This window comes from Trachypithecus francoisi, unplaced genomic scaffold (genome assembly GCF_009764315.1).
Source record: "Trachypithecus francoisi isolate TF-2019V2 unplaced genomic scaffold, Tfra_2.0 Lachesis_group19, whole genome shotgun sequence".
Taxonomy (NCBI): Eukaryota; Metazoa; Chordata; class Mammalia; order Primates; family Cercopithecidae; genus Trachypithecus; species Trachypithecus francoisi.
The window spans coordinates 19,068,207-19,087,446 of NW_022681464.1; the positions used below are offsets into that span (position 1 = coordinate 19,068,207).

General features: G+C 38.5%; 1 protein-coding gene across 8 annotated transcripts in view; it reads right to left on the reverse strand.

Annotated features, from left to right (window-relative positions):
* Window positions 1-19,240, reverse strand: part of KIAA1328 (KIAA1328 ortholog) — a 402,048-nt gene that overhangs the window by 332,249 nt on the left and 50,559 nt on the right. For all 8 annotated transcript variants that reach the window (XM_033177894.1, XM_033177892.1, XM_033177900.1 and 5 more), the window contains one exon: window positions 2,082-2,197. In XM_033177894.1, coding sequence (XP_033033785.1) covers window positions 2,082-2,197 — 116 coding nt within the window. The remainder of the gene's footprint in view (window positions 1-2,081; window positions 2,198-19,240) is intronic.

Below are 19,240 nucleotides of genomic sequence, written 5' to 3' on the forward strand. Positions count from 1 at the left end.
CTGACTTCACTTCCAGTCTTCTCCAGTGCTGCCTTCTACTATGTAAGTTGGACAAGTTAAATGCTCACTTTCTTAGCCTCCTTTGCAGCCTACCATGGCCACATCATAAAATGCAGGACCTTTATAAATATCATATAAAAGACCACTGGGTGGGGAGTAGAGAGTGCTCTCATAAAGTTTTTATGTTTTTTAAAGGAGGGAGAGGGAGTCATAATTACCAGGACCTCTTCCCCTTTTCTGCCTGCCTTAATGGAAATGTAATGCCTAGAATCTGAGCAACCATTAAAAAAACCTGAGAGAATTGTAAAGATGCCAGCACTGAAAATATTAAACCACTGAATCTTCCATGATCTCCAGAGTTCTTGTTATGTGAGAAATAAAGGAGTTTGTAAATTGAATTTTTTTCTGCAAATGAAAGCATTCCTAACCCACCATCTCTAGAAAATGCTAGGACCTGGAGTACTACTCCTCATGAGAAGTAGAAGAGTAAATAAAACTGGCTGAGCACTTTGTTATGAATTCTGACTAAACAGCATTCCTTTAAATCTGGAGAAAAAAGTAGCAGGAAGAAAAACACAAAAGACAATCTACCTGGAGGGTCAACAACCAATGGCAATGAAGTCAAAGTGGGCAAAAAAAAAAAAAAAAAAAAAAAGAGAACGTGGGAGATCATTATCCAAATGCTAGAGATGTAGAAAAAAATAATTACTGAAAAAGCACTGATCTAGGATTGTGGGGCCAACACGCCTTCTTAATGTTATACCCAGCAAATCAATTCTGAGAATTCTGATTATATTATTTTTCTTTTCTTTTTTTTTTTTTTTTTTGAGACGGAGTCTCCCTCTGTCGCCCAAGCTGGAGTGCAGTGGCCGGATCTCAGCTTACTGCAATCTCCGCCTCCCGGGTTCATGCCATTCTCCTGCCTCAGCCTCCCGAGTAGCTGGGACTACAGGCGCCCGCCACCTCACCCGGCTAGTTTTTTGTACTTTTTAGTAGAGACGGGGTTTCACCGTGTTAGCCAGGATGGTCTCGATCTCCTGACCTTGTGATCCGCCCACCTCGGCCTCCCAAAGTGCTGGGATTACAGGCTTGAGCCACCGCGCCCGGCCTATATTATTCTTCTATCATGAACTTCCACTGATTGGAAAATAAAAGTTCAGGACTCTGTTTTTGTAGCTACAGTCTTGTGTTTTTCAAGCTAATTATTATAATTTATCTTTATGCTTCCATTTCTCTGGTATTCACAAAGGCATAGTTACTGTCAGTACATGACTATTTTTGACATTTGCAGAATCTTTGAAACAATTATTAACAATCAAGTTAATGATGATACTGCCAATAAAAACAATGGTTGTTTCATGCATTCACGCACTAGTTTAGCTGACAACTCCATCACTCTAACTTTAGGGACTTCTCTTCTACATGAGTATTGCTGCATACAATACCCAAAAGATAAGTAATTCTAACTATTCAAAAGAAATTTCAGAAATAGCTTATTTTAACACATCCCTAAAATATGTTTTTACTTACAAATAATGCTATACACACACGCGCACACACACACACACACCCCCTCTAGGTCTAAACCCAATAGTTTTCTGCTCCATAAGAAGGATTTGGAAGCTTTATGTTGCCATGTAGACACTTATCAATTACAACATCTTTACAGTAAAAAGAATTTTTTTTAAATTTTTATGATTTCAGAGAATTCCTAGGACTGTCAAAGCTTTAACTAGAAAGAATACTAAACAGAGGTTCCAGCTCAATTACAGCAGAGGAACACAATTTAATAAAGTTCCAACACTATATTTAAATGACCAAATTTCTTATTGTCCTTTTTAGTTGACAAGTATGTGCTTAGCAGCATAACAGCAGCAGCAAAACAGCTGGAGGGCATTATCAGGCACAAAGGAAGCCAGAGCACATACTGGTAAGTGTCGTTCTGATTGCCTAGAAACAGCAGCACATGCAGATTTACTCCCTGTTACAAATTAGAACAACTATTTCTCTGGAGTTTACATTGTCTTCATGAAATAGTCAAACTTCCTGCACATTAAAAAAGAAGACTTTCAAAAGGATATCTTCCCTTTCTTTGATGATCAGTTCATTCTGTTCTTCCAACTGCCTGATCTTCTTCTCAAATGACTCCTGCTCAGCTTTCAGTCTTTCCTCCGTCACTTCCTTTTCCTCACTTACTCTGAAAGAAATAATAGAAAAAAATTTTAACATCTATCAGAATAAAATTAAATATGTGCCTATAGCTGCAGTTTACAAAAACCAGACTTCTTCCAAAGGTATGAAGAATTCTTCAGGAACACTCTGTTCTGTTTTTGTTGTTGCTTTTTTAAAAACTTAATCTCTCATAAGGCAATCTTTTTCACCTTTGTAATAAAAGACGCATGTAAGTTTTACATTAAAAATGTTTTCAATCATCAGAGACATCTTAAATATGGAAAGTCCTACAAAGGACGCAGGTGCCAAATTATACTCCAGGACAGAAATATATTCCAATTTTTAAAACATGGGTTTCATTTTTTTTGTTACCAAAACAGGTACAATCAATGGATTTTGATTTACATTTTGTATACGTTTGTTTAAATCCTATTAATAAAATAAACAAAATATGTACTTTAAATATTTTACTAAATATACACGGGCAATTTTACTTTTTCCTGGTACCAATACTCTGCATTCTTTTTTTTTTTTTATTTTTTTTTTATTTTTTTTTTATTATACTTTAAGTTCTAGGGTACATGTGCATGACGTTTATATCATGTATAACTTCCCCAATGCAATCCCTCCCTCCTCCCCCCTCCCCATGATAGGCCCCAGTGTGTGATGTTCCCCTTCCCGAGTCCAAGTGATCTCATTGTTCAGTTCCCACCTATGAGTGAGAACATGCGGTGTTTGGTTTCTCTTCTTGTGATAGTTTGCTAAGAATGATGGTTTCCAGCTGCATCCATGTCCCTACAAAGGACGCAAACTCATCCTTTTTTATGGCTGCATAGTATTCCATGGTGTATATGTGCCACATTTTCTTAATCCAGTCTGTCACAGATGGACATTTGGGTTGATTCCAAGTCTTTGCTATTGTGAATAGTGCCGCAATAAACATACGTGTGCATGTGTCTTTGTAGTAGAGTAATTTATAATCCTTTGGGTATATACCCAGTAGTGGGATGGCTGGGTCATATGGTACATCTAGTTCTAGATCCTTGAGGAATCGCCATACTGTTTTCCATAATGGTTGAACTAGTTTACAATCCCACCAACAGTGTAAAAGTGTTCCTATTTCTCCACATCCTCTCCAACACCTGTTGTTTCCTGACTTCTTAATGATTGCCATTCTAACTGGTGTGAGATGGTATCTCATTGTGGTTTTGATTTGCATTTCTCTGATGGCCAGTGATGATGAGCATTTTTTCATGTGTCTGTTGGCGGTATGGATGTCTTCTTTTGAGAAATGTCTGTTCATATCCTTTCCCCACTTTTTGATGGGGTTGTTTGTTTTTTTCTTGTATATTTGTTTGAGTTCTTTGTAGATTCTGGATATTAGCCCTTTGTCAGATGAGTAGGTTGCAAAAATTTTCTCCCATTCTGTAGGTTGCCTGTTCACTCTGATGGTAGTTTCTTTAGCTGTGCAAAAGCTCTTTAGTTTAATTAGATCCCATGTGTCAATTTTTGCTTTTGCTGCCGTTGCTTTTGGTGTTTTAGACATGAAGTCCTTGCCCATGCCTATGTCCTGAATGGTACTACCTAGATTTTCTTCTAGGGTTTTTATGGTATTAGGTCTAACATTTAAGTCTCTAATCCATCTTGAATTAATTTTCGTATAAGGGGTAAGGAAAGGATCCAGTTTCAGCTTTCTACTTATGGCTAGCCAATTTTCCCAGCACCATTTATTAAATAGGGAATCCTTTCCCCATTTCTTGTTTCTCTCAGGTTTGTCAAAGATCAGATGGCTGTAGATGTGTGGTATTATTTCTGAGGACTCTGTTCTGTTCCATTGGTCTATATCTCTGTTGTGGTACCAGTACCATGCTGTTTTGGTTACTGTAGCCTTGTAGTATAGTTTGAAGTCAGGTAGCGTGACGCCTCCAGCTTTGTCCTTTTGACTTAGGATTGTCTTGGCAATGCGGGCTCTTTTTTGGTTCCATATGAACTTTAAAGCCGTTTTTTCCAATTCTGTGAAGAAAGTCATTGGTAGCTTGATGGGGATGGCATTGAATCTATAAATCACCTTGGGCAGTATGGCCGTTTTCACGATATTGATTCTTCCTATCCATGAGCATGGTATGTTCTTCCATTTGTTTGTGTCCTCTTTGATTTCACTGAGCAGTGGTTTGTAGTTCTCCTTGAAGAGGTCCTTTACATCCCTTGTAAGCTGGATTCCTAGGTATTTTATTCTCTTTGAAGCAATTGTGAATGGAAGTTCATTCCTGATTTGGCTCTCTGCTTGTCTGTTACTGGTGTATAAGAATGCTTGTGATTTTTGCACATTAATTTTGTATCCTGAGACTTTGCTGAAGTTGCTTATCAGCTTAAGGAGATTTTGGGCTGAGACCATGGGGTTTTCTAAATATACAATCATGTCATCTGCAAACAGGGACAATTTGACTTCTTCTTTTCCTAACTGGATACCCTTGATTTCTTTCTCTTGCCTGATTGCCCTAGCCAGAACTTCCAACACGATGTTGAATAGGAGTGGTGAGAGAGGGCATCCCTGTCTTGTGCCAGTTTTCAAAGGGAATTTTTCCAGTTTTTGCCCATTCAGTATGATATTAGCTGTGGGTTTGTCATAAATAGCTCTTATTATTTTGAGGTACGTTCCATCAATACCAAATTTATTGAGAGTTTTTAGCATAAAGGGCTGTTGAATTTTGTCAAAAGCCTTTTCTGCATCTATTGAGATAATTATGTGGTTCTTGTCTTTGGTTCTGTTTATATGCTGGATTACGTTTATTGATTTGCGAATGTTGAACCAGCCTTGCATCCCAGGGATGAAGCCCACTTGATCATGGTGGATAAGCTTTTTGATGTGCTGCTGAATCCGGTTTGCCAGTATTTTATTGAGGATTTTTGCATCGATGTTCATCAGGGATATTGGTCTAAAATTCTCTTTTTTTGTTGTGTCTCTGCCAGGCTTTGGTATCAGGATGATGTTGGCCTCATAAAAAGAGTTAGGGAGGATTCCCTCTTTTTCTATTGATTGAAATAGTTTCAGAAGGAATGGTACCAGCTCCTCCTTGTACCTCTGGTAGAATTCAGCTGTGAATCCATCTGGTCCTGGACTTTTTTTGGTGGGTAGGCTATTAATTGTTGCCTCAATTTCAGAGCCTGCTATTGGTCTATTCAGGGATTCAACTTCTTCCTGGTTTAGTCTTGGGAGAGTGTAAGTGTCCAGGAAATTATCCATTTCTTCTAGATTTTCTAGTTGATTTGCGTAGAGGCATTTATAGTATTCTCTGATGGTTGTTTGTATTTCTGTGGGGTCGGTGGTGATATCCCCTTTATCATTTTTTATTGCGTCTATTTGATTCCTCTCTCTTTTCTTCTTTATTAGTCTAGCTAGCGGTCTGTCAATTTTGTTGATCTTTTCAAAAAACCAACTCCTGGATTCATTGATTTTTTGGAGGGTTTTTTGTGTCTCTATCTCCTTCAGTTCTGCTCTGATCTTAGTTATTTCTTGCCTTCTGCTAGCTTTTGAATGTGTTTGCTCTTGCCTCTCTAGTTCTTTTAATTGTGATGTTAGAGTGTCAATTTTAGATCTCTCCTGCTTTCTCTTGTGGGCATTTAGTGCTATAAATTTCCCTCTACACACTGCTTTAAATGTGTCCCAGAGATTCTGGTATGTTGTATCTTTGTTCTCATTGGTTTCAAAGAACATCTTTATTTCTGCTTTCATTTCGTTATGTACCCAGTAGTCATTCAGGAGCAGGTTGTTCAGTTTCCATGTAGTTGAGCGGTTTTGATTGAGTTTCTTAGTCCTGAGTTCTAGTTTGATTGCACTGTGGTCTGAGAGACAGTTTGTTATAATTTCTGTTCTTGTACATTTGCTGAGGAGTGCTTTACTTCCAATTATGTGGTCAATTTTGGAATAAGTGCGATGTGGTGCTGAGAAGAATGTATATTCTGTTGATTTGGGGTGGAGAGTTCTATAGATGTCTATTAGGTCCGCTTGGTGCAGAGATGAGTTCAATTCCTGGATATCCTTGTTAACTTTCTGTCTCGTTGATCTGTCTAATGTTGACAGTGGAGTGTTGAAGTCTCCCATTATTATTGTATGGGAGTCTAAGTCTCTTTGTAGGTCTCTAAGGACTTGCTTTATGAATCTGGGTGCTCCTGTATTGGGTGCATAGATATTTAGGAGAGTTAGCTCTTCCTGTTGAATTGATCCCTTTACCATTATGTAATGGCCTTCTTTGTCTCTTTTGATCTTGGATGGTTTAAAGTCTGTTTTATCAGAGACTAGGATTGCAACCCCTGCTTTTTTTTGTTCTCCATTTGCTTGGTAGATCTTCCTCCATCCCTTTATTTTGAGCCTATGTATGTCTCTGCATGTGAGATGGGTCTCCTGAATACAGCAGACTGATGGGTCTTGACTCTTGATCCAGTTTGCCAGTCTGTGTCTTTTAATTGGAGCATTTAGTCCATTTACATTTAAGGTTAATATTGTTATGTGTGAACTTGATCCTGTCATTATGATATTAACTGGTTATTTTGCTCGTTAGTTGATGCAGTTTCTTCCTAGCCTCGATGGTCTTTACATTTTGGCATGTTTTTGCAATGGCTGGTACCGGTTGTTCCTTTCCATGTTTAGGGCTTCCTTCAGGGTCTCTTGTAAGGCAGGCCTGGTGGTGACAAAATCTCTAAGCATTTGCTTATCTGTAAAGGATTTTATTTCTCCTTCACTGATGAAACTTAGTTTGGCTGGATATGAAATTCTGGGTTGAAAATTCTTTTCTTTAAGAACGTTGAATATTGGCCCCCACTCTCTTCTGGCTTGTAGAGTTTCTGCCGAGAGGTCTGCTGTTATTCTGATGGGCTTCCCTTTGTGGGTAACCCGACCTTTCTCTCTGGCTGCCCTTAAGATTTTTTCCTTCATTTCAACTTTGGTGAATCTGGCAATTATGTGTCTTGGAGTTGCTCTTCTGGAGGAGTATCTTTGTGGAGTTCTCTGTATTTCCTGAATTTGAATGTTGGCCTGCCCTACTAGGTTGGGGAAGTTCTCCTGGATGATATCCTGAAGAGTGTTTTCCAACTTGGTTCCATTTTCCCCCTCACTTTCAGGCACCCCAATCAGACGTAGATTTGGTCTTTTTACATAATCCCATACTTCTTGCAGGCTTTGTTCATTTCTTTTTCTTCTTTTTTCTTTTGGTTTCTCTTCTCGCTTCATTTCATTCATTTGATCCTCAATCGCTGATACTCTTTCTTCCAGTTGATCGAGTCGGTTACTGAAGCTTGTGCATTTGTCACGTATTTCTCGTGTCATGGTTTTCATCTCTGTCATTTCGTTTATGATCTTCTCTGCATTAATTAGTCTAGCTGTCAATTCTTCCACTTTTTTTTCAAGATTTTTAGTTTCTTTGCGCTGAGTACGTAATTCCTCCTTTAGCTCTGAGAGGTTTGATGGACTGAAGCCTTCTTCTCTCATCTCGTCAAAGTCATTCTCTGACCAGCTTTGATCCGTTGCTGGCGATGGGCTGCGCTCCGTTGCAGGGGGAGATGCGCTCTTATTTTTTGAATTTCCAGCTTTTCTGCCCTGCTTCTTCCCCATCTTTGTGGTTTTCTCTGTCTCTGGACTTTGATGATGGTGACGTACTGATGGGGTTTTGGTATAGGTGTCCTTCCTGTTTGATAGTTTTCCGTCTGACAGTCAGAAGGACTGTCTGTTGGTCTGTTGGAGATTGCTTGAGGTCCACTCCAGACCCTGTTTGCCTGGGTATCAGCAGCAGAGGTTGCCGAAGATAGAATATTGCTGAACAGCGAGTGTACCTATCTGATTCTTTCTTTGGAAGTTTCCTCTCAGGGGTGACGCCACCCTGTGAGGTGTGGGGTGTCAGACTGCCCCTAGTGGGGGATGTCTCCCAGCTAGGCTACTCAGGGGTCAGGGACCCACCTGAGCAGGCAGTCTGTCCGTTCTCAGATCTCAACCTCCACGTTAGGAGATCCTCGGCTCTCCCCAAAGCTGTCAGACAGAGTCGTTCGCGTCTGCACCGCCCCGCTCTTTCCCCTAATGGACTGCAGCTGTGCGCTGTCCGCAGAGGTAGAGTCTACAGAGACAGGCAGGCTTCCTTGAGCTGCTGTGAACTCCACCCAGTTCGAGCTTCCCAGCGGCTTTGTTTACCTACTTAAGCCTCAGCAAAGGCGGGCGCCCCTCCCCCAGCCTCGCTGCTACCTTGCGGATAGATCCCCGCAGATGGCTGTGTTAGCAGTGAGGGAGGCTCCGTGGGTGTGGGACCCTCCCGGCCAGGTGTGGGATATATTCTCCTGGTGTGCCTGTTTCCTTAAAGCGCAGTATTGGGGTGGGAGTTACCCGATTTTCCAGGTGTTGTGTGTCTCAGTTCCCCTGGCTAGGAAAAGGGATTCCCTTCCCCCTTGCGCTTCCAGGTGAGGCGATGCCTCGCCCTGCTTCAGCTCACGCTGGTCAGGCTGCAGCAGCTGACCCGCACCGATTGTCCGGCACTCCCTAGAGAGATGACCCCAGTACCTCAGTTGAAAATGCAGAAATCACCGGTCTTCTGTGTCACTCGCGCTGGGAGTTGGAGACTGGAGCTGTTCCTATTCGGCCATCTTGCTCCGCCCCCCTCTACTCTGCATTCTTTAGTAGCATATAAATAGTATGATTAAATAAAAAGATGACAGTAACGTAAAGGAAGGTTTGCAGTACATGTTATTCTTAGTCCAAAAAAAATTATAAAGTTAAAAACATTAACTAAGAAAATGTTTAACTCTGAAAACGATTCCAACTTAATCAAACCAGAAAGGGATGATTTCTGACAAGAGCACAGACAGAAAAAACAAAAATCTAGGAACAAACAAACATGAACAACACCAACACTTTATTTGCAATTCACTGACGTTATGTATTGGGACAACCCTAATTTTCATTCTACTCTGTGTGCAGAGACATTAACCCCAAATTTCTGTTACTGGTACTTATTTCTCCAAAGCTCATAGAATGCACATATCCTATAAGACAACAGGAATAGGTGTAAGTGAAGCCCACAGGGAATCTAAACCTTTTCTCTGAGCTACTAAATTTACTTCTGCCCAGAACCCTATACTACTAGAGCAACTTCTGTATAACATGAATCCCATAGGTTTTCCTTCTTGCCTGCCCTCTGGTAGAGATACTGTAATCAACCGGATAACTGAAAACTTGAATCATGAATGTTCAAGAGTTGATTGTATCTTGTCTTTGAAATAATTTGTGTGAAAGCACATGGCACATAGTACTGCTCAATAAATAGGTTTATTTCTTCTTACTTATCATAGCATTCAAGTCATTTTCCCTGGCCTGTATATTATTTATGTTTAGCATACCATTAGGCCCATGAATGGGACCCAGGCCCTTCTTTCAAAGAGGGTAATCTCAAAGACTGATATATTTACAAAGAATTCAGACAACTAAACAAATATATACACACAAAGAGACTTTATGCTCTGTTAGCAGGTTATCCTGCTTCCTTTGTTCCCATCTCTTTACAATGCCTTCCCTTTTCCTGTTATTGCAATAAGATCTTTCAAAGTAACTTTGACAAAGTCTGCTTATCTCTCTGGGCATTATTAATCTCACTAAGAAAGAAAAAAGGCTAGACTAGACAATTTTAAAAATCTTTTCCCACTGAAGTTCCAGAATTTCTTTCACTATATTATAAATATTTGACTCTGTGTGTGTGTGTATCCTTTATAAATATGGAAACCATTTGTAAAGAAGGAAAATGTTACCAAACATTTGGTCATGGAACAAGACATATAATACTATGGTTTAGGTAAAAGCTATGCTGATAGCATGACAGAGTAATAAGTAGATTAGAGAAATATTAAAAAGTATAAAGACGTGAAATTTGGCATGAGACTACAGAAATGCAAAACAAAGTGATGAATCTGTAGGACGATGCATAAAACAAAGAAATCAGTGATGCTGTATACAGGTTGGGTGGCCCTTATCTAAAATACTTGGGACCAGAAGTGTTTCAGATTTGAAATAGTTTCCAATTTGGGAATATGGACATTACCTGATGGGTATGATGCAGGCCTTCTTTTTTTTTTTTTTTTTTTTACATTTTAAACAGTATCTTTAAATCACAGAGCATAGAATAAGCAAACAAACAGTGAGTAATGCAAGGAGGTCTTGTTCCCACGTGGGACACTGTGAGGGGTCTGCTGTTGGCATGCCCAGCCTGCTCAGATGCCTCTATAGGATTGCTGGCGCAAGAGAATCTGGGCAGGCTCAAATATGCTCTATCACAGCTACAGGGGTTTTGGGAGAGTCTTTTTTCCCTTGTGGAGGTACACTAAATAAACTGTGTGCTGTATGCCTGTGTTGTGACTGTGACCTGTCACATAAGGTGTGGTGTGAAATTTTCCACTTTTAGCATCACGCCAGTGCTAAAAAAATTTCAAATTTTGAAGCATTTCAGATTTCGAATTTTTGTATCAGGGATACCCAATCCGTATTGTGAGCAAAGAATAAACACTGTCAAGGTAAGAAAATATGTAACAAAATCCCTCCCAGTTTAGACTGGTAAAATCTTGAAGACACGATGAAACAGGAAAATCTATAAGTAGATATTGAAACATTTTTTTTCATTTATTTATTAAAAGGTATTTAGTGAACACCTACTAAAGGAAAAAGTAATCACAATAATTCTGTTCAGTAAAGAGTTTCCAAAAGGGATCTAAAAAATGGCTTTCTGTAGTTTCAGTCCCATTCATAAAAGCCATTAGAGATATGAAGAATGTCCCAAAGATTCGTTTCTTCAACAAACAATGTTCCATGGTCATAGAAAACAGTAACAGAAAAGCAGATCGCAGGTTTACCTTAACATTAATCTAAATGCACAGATTATCTCTAGAGTCCAGCCAGGTCAGAAATTCCCTAATGTCAGAGTCTGTGATGAGCTCTTCCCAAAATGTATTCTATCCAGATAAAATCATTCTTTTCTAAATTTAGTTTCTGGAGTATATTTGAAATATTTATTGCTATGTTATTAAGCAGGGCTTTTTCTTTTTAATCTTTTCTGTTATGCTGCTATGATTTGACTATCCTATAGCAATTATTAAGCCCTAGAAGGCTATAAAATTAACAAGCTGTATTAAGAAAAAAGAGCAACATTTTTTGGATAGGCCTATCTAAAGATATGCATGGCTTCTTTGTGGTCCATTAGCATACTTAATATAAGCTAGTATATTAATATAGATTTTCAATGTAGAAGACCTGCCAATAAAGCAACCTCAAGATTTGATATTCATTATGAAATCTGTCTTCTTATGTTCAACAGTATTTCCAATGAAGTATATGTAACAAGAAAATATTTGGTATCATGGTCATATTTTTCATCTAAGTATTCTCAGACCACAAAGTAAAATAAAAAGACCTAATTCTGTATCACATTTTAAAGTACAATAGTTAGTCCTCACTTCTCCATAGTTTCACTTTCTGTGGTTTCTGTTACCTAATGTCAACAGTGGTCCAAAAACATTAAATGGCAAATAGCAGAAATAAATAATTCTTAAGTTTTAAACTGTGCACCCTTCTTAGTAGCATGATGAAATCTTCAGCCAGCCCGCTTATGTCCCACCTGGAACATGAATCATCCCTTTGTTCAGCATATCCACACTGTGTACGATTCCTGCCTGTGAGTAGCCATATGGGTTATCAGACTGACTGCTGAGGTATATCACAGTGCTAGTGTTCAAGTAACCCTTGTTTTACTTTCATTACAGTACATTGTTACATTCATTCTATTTATGAGTAGTTACTGATGTTAATCTCTTACTATGCCTAATTTAGAAATTAAATTTTATCATCAGTATGTGCATACAGGAAAAAGCATAATATATACAGAGTTTCAGGGGGTCTTGGAACATATCTCCTGCAAATAAGGGAGGACTACTGTACAGCAAAAAGCTACTTAACACAATGAAAATCTAAATATATAAAAGTGAACTATTTGACTAATAGGATAAAATACATCTCCTTCCAGACAGAAGGAAATGTAGTGTTGATTTGTTAATTATCTACAAGAAGGGCAACAACCTGGTCATAAAGAAATCATCATTGTTGGTAATACCTCAGAGTAGTTCTCAAAAACTTTCACAAAATGTACTCTTATCTAAGGGGTAGGAGAACTGGGTGGTTGGGCTGAAAATCAGGCCAAAGTACTGAATTTATTTGAAGTCTTATGCTTTACCTTAAACATTCATGCATATTTTGTATTCCTCACCATAAAACTATTCTATTTTAATATAAAAAGTTTCCCCATACTCACCTATTCCAAATTTTTTAATAAAACTAATGTTTTAGAAAGGGATTTATTTTATGACTTTGCACACTCCTGATATTCTTCCAAATACTCCAGAAATTGGTACTTTTAAACGAATGTGAAAGACAACATCAAGTCAGCAAACCTATCTCAAAGAGAATTCTAGCTCATCTAATAGTCAAACAGATAAGTTTCTTCCCTATTTAAATATCTACCATTTGGGAGCTGGGTATGTTGCTTGTATTTTGTAAATTATGATGATCAACTTAGTGGGTAAGATTTGGAAAAGGAAGGAACAGATTTCAGAGTATGCCTAACAAATAGAAAAAAATTAAATTGTTTTCAAGCAAAAATAATTGCATTGATAAAGAAGGGATCTCTCATTACAAAGAAATATTTCAATGAAATCAATTTAACTCCCTCTTTACAAATTTTAATGTTTGGCTGTTATTTAAAATGTACTGCCTAAAGTAACATAAGTGCTTTCAGGCATCAAAGATACAGCAATACATGTGTAAAAGGGCTCTATGAACTACAAACCAATATCTCTTATGAATACAGACACAAAATTCCTTAACAAAATACTAGCAAACAGAATCTAGGTAGATAAAAATAATTCTGCATGATTACAAATTAGGATTTATCCCAAGAATGCAAAGTAGTTTTAATATCCAAAAGCCAATTAATGTAATATACAATATCAATAGAATAAAAGACAAAAATCACATGATCATTTAAATAGATGTAGAAAAGCATTTGAAAAAAATCCAGGATCAATTTATAATTTTAAAAAACTCAATAAAGAGAAGAGAAGGTAACCTCCTCAATCTGATAAAAGCCATCTATGAAATAACCCACACCTAACGTTATCTTAATAGTGAAAGACTGAATGCTTTCCTCCATGTTCAGGAACAAAATAAGGATACCTGCCATTATTGTTTCAATTCAACACAGTGCTACAGTGATAGTAAAAATATTAAAGAAAATAATGAACAATTCTTAACAATTACATTGGGGGAAAAAGGAAAGACATCCAGATTCCAAAGGAAGACATAAAACCATCACTATTTCATATGATGTGATTGTGCATAGAAAAACTGAGGAAACTCACTAAAAAACTATTAGAACCAACAAGGGAGTTTCGCAATGTTACAGGATCCCAGAAAAATGTATATTCATATTCTAGCAGAGAATAATCCCAAAATGAAATTAAGGAAACAATTCCATTTACAATTTCATCAAGAATAAAGTTCAAAGGAACAAAAATCATACCTGAGAGTAACTAAACACTTGAAACAAATTAAGACCTAATTAAATAAAAACCACATTCATCATTGGAAGACAATATTGTTAAAACAGCAGTCTCAAAGTTGATGTACAGATTAAGTGTAAAAATCTCAACTGGCTTCTCTGCAGAAAGTGATTCCAAAATTCATACGGAAATGAAAGGGACACATAATATCCAGAACACTCTTGAGGAAGGGAGAACACAAAAGATTTGCAATTCCCAATTTCAAAACTTACTGCAAACTACAGTAATCAAAACGGTGTGGTACTGGCATGAAGACTTAACACATGGATCAGTGGAACAGAACTGAGAGACCCAAAATAAACCTTCATATTTCTAGTAAACTGATTTTCAATGAAAGTACCAAGAAAATTGAAGAAAAAATAATAACCTTTCAAAAAAAATGCTGAGGTAACTTGATGTCTACATGCAAAGGAATAAAGTTGGACCCCTACATCACACTATATACAAAAATTAACTCAAAATTAATCAAAGACCAAAATGTAAGAGCTAAAACTATATACTCTAGAAGAAAACAAAGGCATATATCTTGAAGGGACTGGTGTATGAAACAGATTAAGCCTGAAAAACTCAACAATAAAAAAATCCTATTGAAAAGGATATAAACAGACACTTCTTCAAAGTAGAAACACAAATGGCCAACAAGCACATAAAAATATGTTCAACATCAGTAGCCATTAGGTAAATCCAAATTAAACCAATAATTAGATACCACTTCGTACCTACTAGGATAATTATAATTAAAAAAAGATAATAACAAATGTTGACAAAGCTGCAGAAAAACAAAAACCCTTGTACAGTGCTAGTAGGGATGTAAAATGGCACAATCACTTTAAGTCTGGCAGTTCTTCAAAAAGTTAAACACAGAGTTACCATACAACCCAGCAATTCTACTCCTAGGTAGATACTCAAGAGAAATGAAAACATATGTCCACATAAAAACTTGTACATATATGTTCATAGCAGTATTATCCACAATAAAAGTACAACAACCTGACATCTATCAATGGATGAATAGATAAACAAAGTGTGTCATTGTCTATACAATGGAATGTTATTCAGCAACAAAGAGAAATTAGGTAGTAATACATGCTACCTACCATGTGAATAAACCTTGAAATCACTATGCTGAGTTTTAAAAACTAGTTTTAAAAGATCACATGTATGATTCCATTTACATAAGACATCTAGAATGGGCAAATTCACCGAGAAAGAAATCAGAGTGGTGGTAATCTGGGGCTAGGAAGGATTGGTGGGAAGTGCGCAGTGAGTGCTAATGCATATAGGGTTTCATTTTGGTGTGATGAAAACGTACTAAAACTGATTGTGGTGATGGGTACACAACTGTGAATATGCTGTTTAATAAATGGAATTATACATTTTATTCCTACTAAGGAATGACCTTCTTCTTTCCTTTTAAGTAAAGTTTAAATAGTTAAAAACTCTAAATGAAATAAGAATTTTTAGATGAAAAGTGAAATACATAAATTTCTATACAATGAATATGGTAGATTCGATATTAAAAATGGAAATAACAAAAATAAATGTAAATACAGGAAAAATATTAGATATAAAGAAAACTGATCAAAGTACATACTGTTTTAAAAACTCTAAGAATAGGGTCAGGTGCGGTGGCTCACGCCTGTAATCCCAGCACTCTGGGAGGCTGAGGCGGGTGGATCACGAGGTCATGAGATCGAGATCATCCTGGCTAACACGGTGAAACTCCGTCTCTGCTAAAAAATAGCTGAGCATGGTGGTGGGCACCTGTAGTCCCAGCTACTCAGGAGGCTGAGGCAGGAGAACGGCATGAAACCAGGAGGCGGAGCTTGCAGTGAGCTGACATCGCACCACTGCACTCCAGCCTGGGTGACAGAGCAAGACTCCATCTCAAAAAAAAAAAAAAAAAAAAAAACTCTAAGCATAAAACTCATTTTTCAAGAAACAAAGGATAAGAGGTAGTATGATAATAGTACTTAAAGCTGATCAGATATTTGATTATTTACATGCTTAAGTTGGTAACCAAGAAAAAAATGTTAACTTTCTAATACTTACTGGTTATCACTTTTAGTTCATACATACTCATTTTATAATGCAGCCATACCTTGATACCAAAATTTGACTAGGGTATTATGAAAAACAAAAATTATAATCCAATCTATCTGATAAGTATAGCTGAAAAATATTCTAAAAAACAATTCACAAGATGAATCCAGATACATAAAAAAAGATAATATGTCTGACGTGGGTTTACTCCAGGAAGGCAAGATTTGTTTAACAGTTGAAAATTAATTTATGTGTATTTCGCTATGTTAACAGAATAAAGGAAAAATCTCATATGCTCATCTATAATAGCAGAAAAGGCATTTGTCAAAATTCAATCTATTTACAATAAAAACTCAACAACCTAGAAACAGAAGAAACTACCTCAATCTAATAAAAAGAATCTTTAAAAATAAAAAATCCTACAGTTAACATATGTCTCAGGGTAAAACAAAAATTTGTCCCTCCCTACCTTTGCACTTCAGGAATAAGGCAAAAATGTCAGTTATTACTATCTCCCTCTGTTCATTATTGACTGGATGTCATAGCCAGCACAATAACACAAGAAAATAAAATGCCTATAGACCAAGAAAAAGTAAAATTTTTATGTGCTGATGACATGATTGTATAGAAAATATTAAGAAATCTCCAGGCAAGATGGCCAAACAGAAACAGCTCTGGTCTGCAGCTCCAGTGAGACCAACACAGAAGGTGGGGGATTTCTGCATTTCGAACTGAGGTACCTGGTTTATCTCATTGGACTGGTTAGACAGTAGGTGCACCCCACGCATGGCGAGCAGACGCAGGATGGTGCATTACCTCACCCAGAAGCACAAGGGGTTGGGGAACTCCCTCCACTAGCAAAGGGAAGCCCTGAGGGACTGTGCCATGAGGGATGGTGCTATCTGGCGCAGACACTACGCTTATCCAACGGTCTTCACAACCCACAGACCAGGAGATTCCCTCGGGTGCCTACACCACCAGGGCCCTGGGTTTCAAGCACAAAACTGGGCGGCAATCTGAGCAGACACCAAGCTAGCTACAGGAGTTTTTTCATACGCCAGTGGTACCTGGAACACCAGCAAGACAGAACAATTCACTCCCCTGGAAAGGGGGTTGAAGCCTGGGAGTTGAGTGGCCTTGCTCAGTAGATCCCACACACACACAGAGCCCAACAAGCTAAGATCCACCGGCTTGAAATTCTCGCTACCAGCACAGCACTCTGAAGTCAACCTGGGACTCTCCAGCTTGGTGGGGGAAGGGGCACCCACCATTACTGAGGCTTGAGTAGGCAATTTTCTCCTCAGAATGTAAACAAAGCCACTGGGAAGTTCGAACTGGGTGCAGAACCCACCACAACACAGCAAAGCCGCTGTAGCCAGACTGCCTCTCTAGATTCTTCCTCTCTGGGCAGGGCATCTCTGAAAGAAAGGCAGCAGCCCCAGCCAAGGACTTACAGATAACACTCCCATCTCCCTGTGTCAGAGCACCTGGGGGAAGGAGTGGCTGTGGGCACAGCTTTGGCAGACTTAAACATTCCTGCCTGCTGGCTCTGAAAAGAGGAGCGGATTTCCCAGCACAGTGCTCAAGCTCTGCTAAGGGACAGACTGCCTCTTCAAGTGGGTCTCTGACCCCCATGCCTCCTGACCAAGAGATACCTCCCAGCAGGCATTGATAGACACCTCATACAGGAGAGCTGCAGCTGGCATCTGGTGGCTGCCCCTCTGGGAGGAAGCTTCCAGAGGAAGGAGCAGGTAGCACTCTTTGCTGTTCTGCAGCCCCCCCGGTGATACTCAGACAAATAGAGTCTAGAGTGGACCTCAAGCAAACTCCAGCAGACCTGCGGAAGAGGGGCCTGACTGTTAGGAGGCAAACTAATGAACAGAAAGCAATAGCATCAACATCAACGAAAAGGATATCCATGAAAAAAACCCATTCAAAGGTTACTAACATCAAAGACTAAAGGTAGATAAATCCACGAAGGTGGGGAAAAACCAGCACACAAAGACTGAAAATTCCAAAAACCAGAATGCCTCTTTTCTTCCAAAGGATCACAACTCCTCACCAGCAAGGGAACAAAACTGGACAAAGAATGAGTTTGACGAATTGACAGAAGTAGGCTTCAGAAGGTGGGTAATAATAAACTCCTCCGAGCTAAAGAAGCATGTTCTAACCCAATGCAAGGAAGCTAAGAACCTTGATAAAAGGTTACAGGAACTGCTAACTAGAATAACCAGTTTAGAGAAGAACATAAATGACCTGATGGAGTTGAAAAACACAGCACGAGAATGTCGTGAAGCATACACAAGTATCAACAGCCGAGTTGATCAACCGGAAGAAAGGCTATCAGAGATTGAAGATCAACTTAATGAAACAAAGCGTGAAGACAAGATTAGAGAAAAAGGAATGAAAAGAAATGAACAAAGCCTCCAAGAAATATGGGACTATGTGAAAAAACCAAGCCTATGTTTGATTGGTGTACCTGAAAGTGATGGGGAAAATGGAACCAAGTTGGAAAACATACTTTAGGATATTATCCAGGAGAACTTCCCCAACCTAGCAGGACAGGCCAACATTCAAGTTCAGAAAAACAGAGAACACAACAAAGATATTCCTCGAGAAGAGCAACCCCAAGACACATAATTGTCAGATTCATCAAGGTTGAAATGAAGGAAAAAATGTTAAGGGCAGCCAGAGAGAAAGATCGGGTTACCCACAAAAAGAAGCCCACCAGACTAACAACGGATCTTTCTGCAGAAACCCTACAAGCCAGAGGAGAGTGGGGGCCAATATTCAACATTCTTAAAAGAATTTTCAACCCAGAATTTCATATCCAGCCAAACTAAGCATCATAAGCAAAGGAGAAATAAAATCCTTTATAGACAAGCAAATGCTGAGAGATTCTGGCACCACCAGGCCTGCCTTACAAGAGCCCCCAGGAAGCACGAAACATGGAAAGGAAAAACTGGTATCAACCAATGCAAAACTCTTTGGTATGCAAAAACATACCAAAATGTGAAGACCATTGACACTATGAAGCAACTGCATCAACTAATAGGCAAAATAACCATCTAACATCACGACAGGATCAAATTCACACATAACAATATTAACCTTAAATGTAAATGGGCTAAATGCCCCAATTAAAAGACACAGACTGACAAATTGGATAAAGAGTCAAGACCCATCGGTGTGCTGTATTCAGAACACCCAACTCATGTGCAAAGACACAGAGGCTCAAAATAAAGGGATGGAGGAATATTTACCAAGTAAGTAGAAAGCAAAACAAACAAAAACAAAAACAAACAAAAAAAACAAGGTTGCAATCCTATTCTCTGATAAAACAGACTTTAAACCAACAAAGGTCAAAAAAGACAAAGAAGGGCATTACATA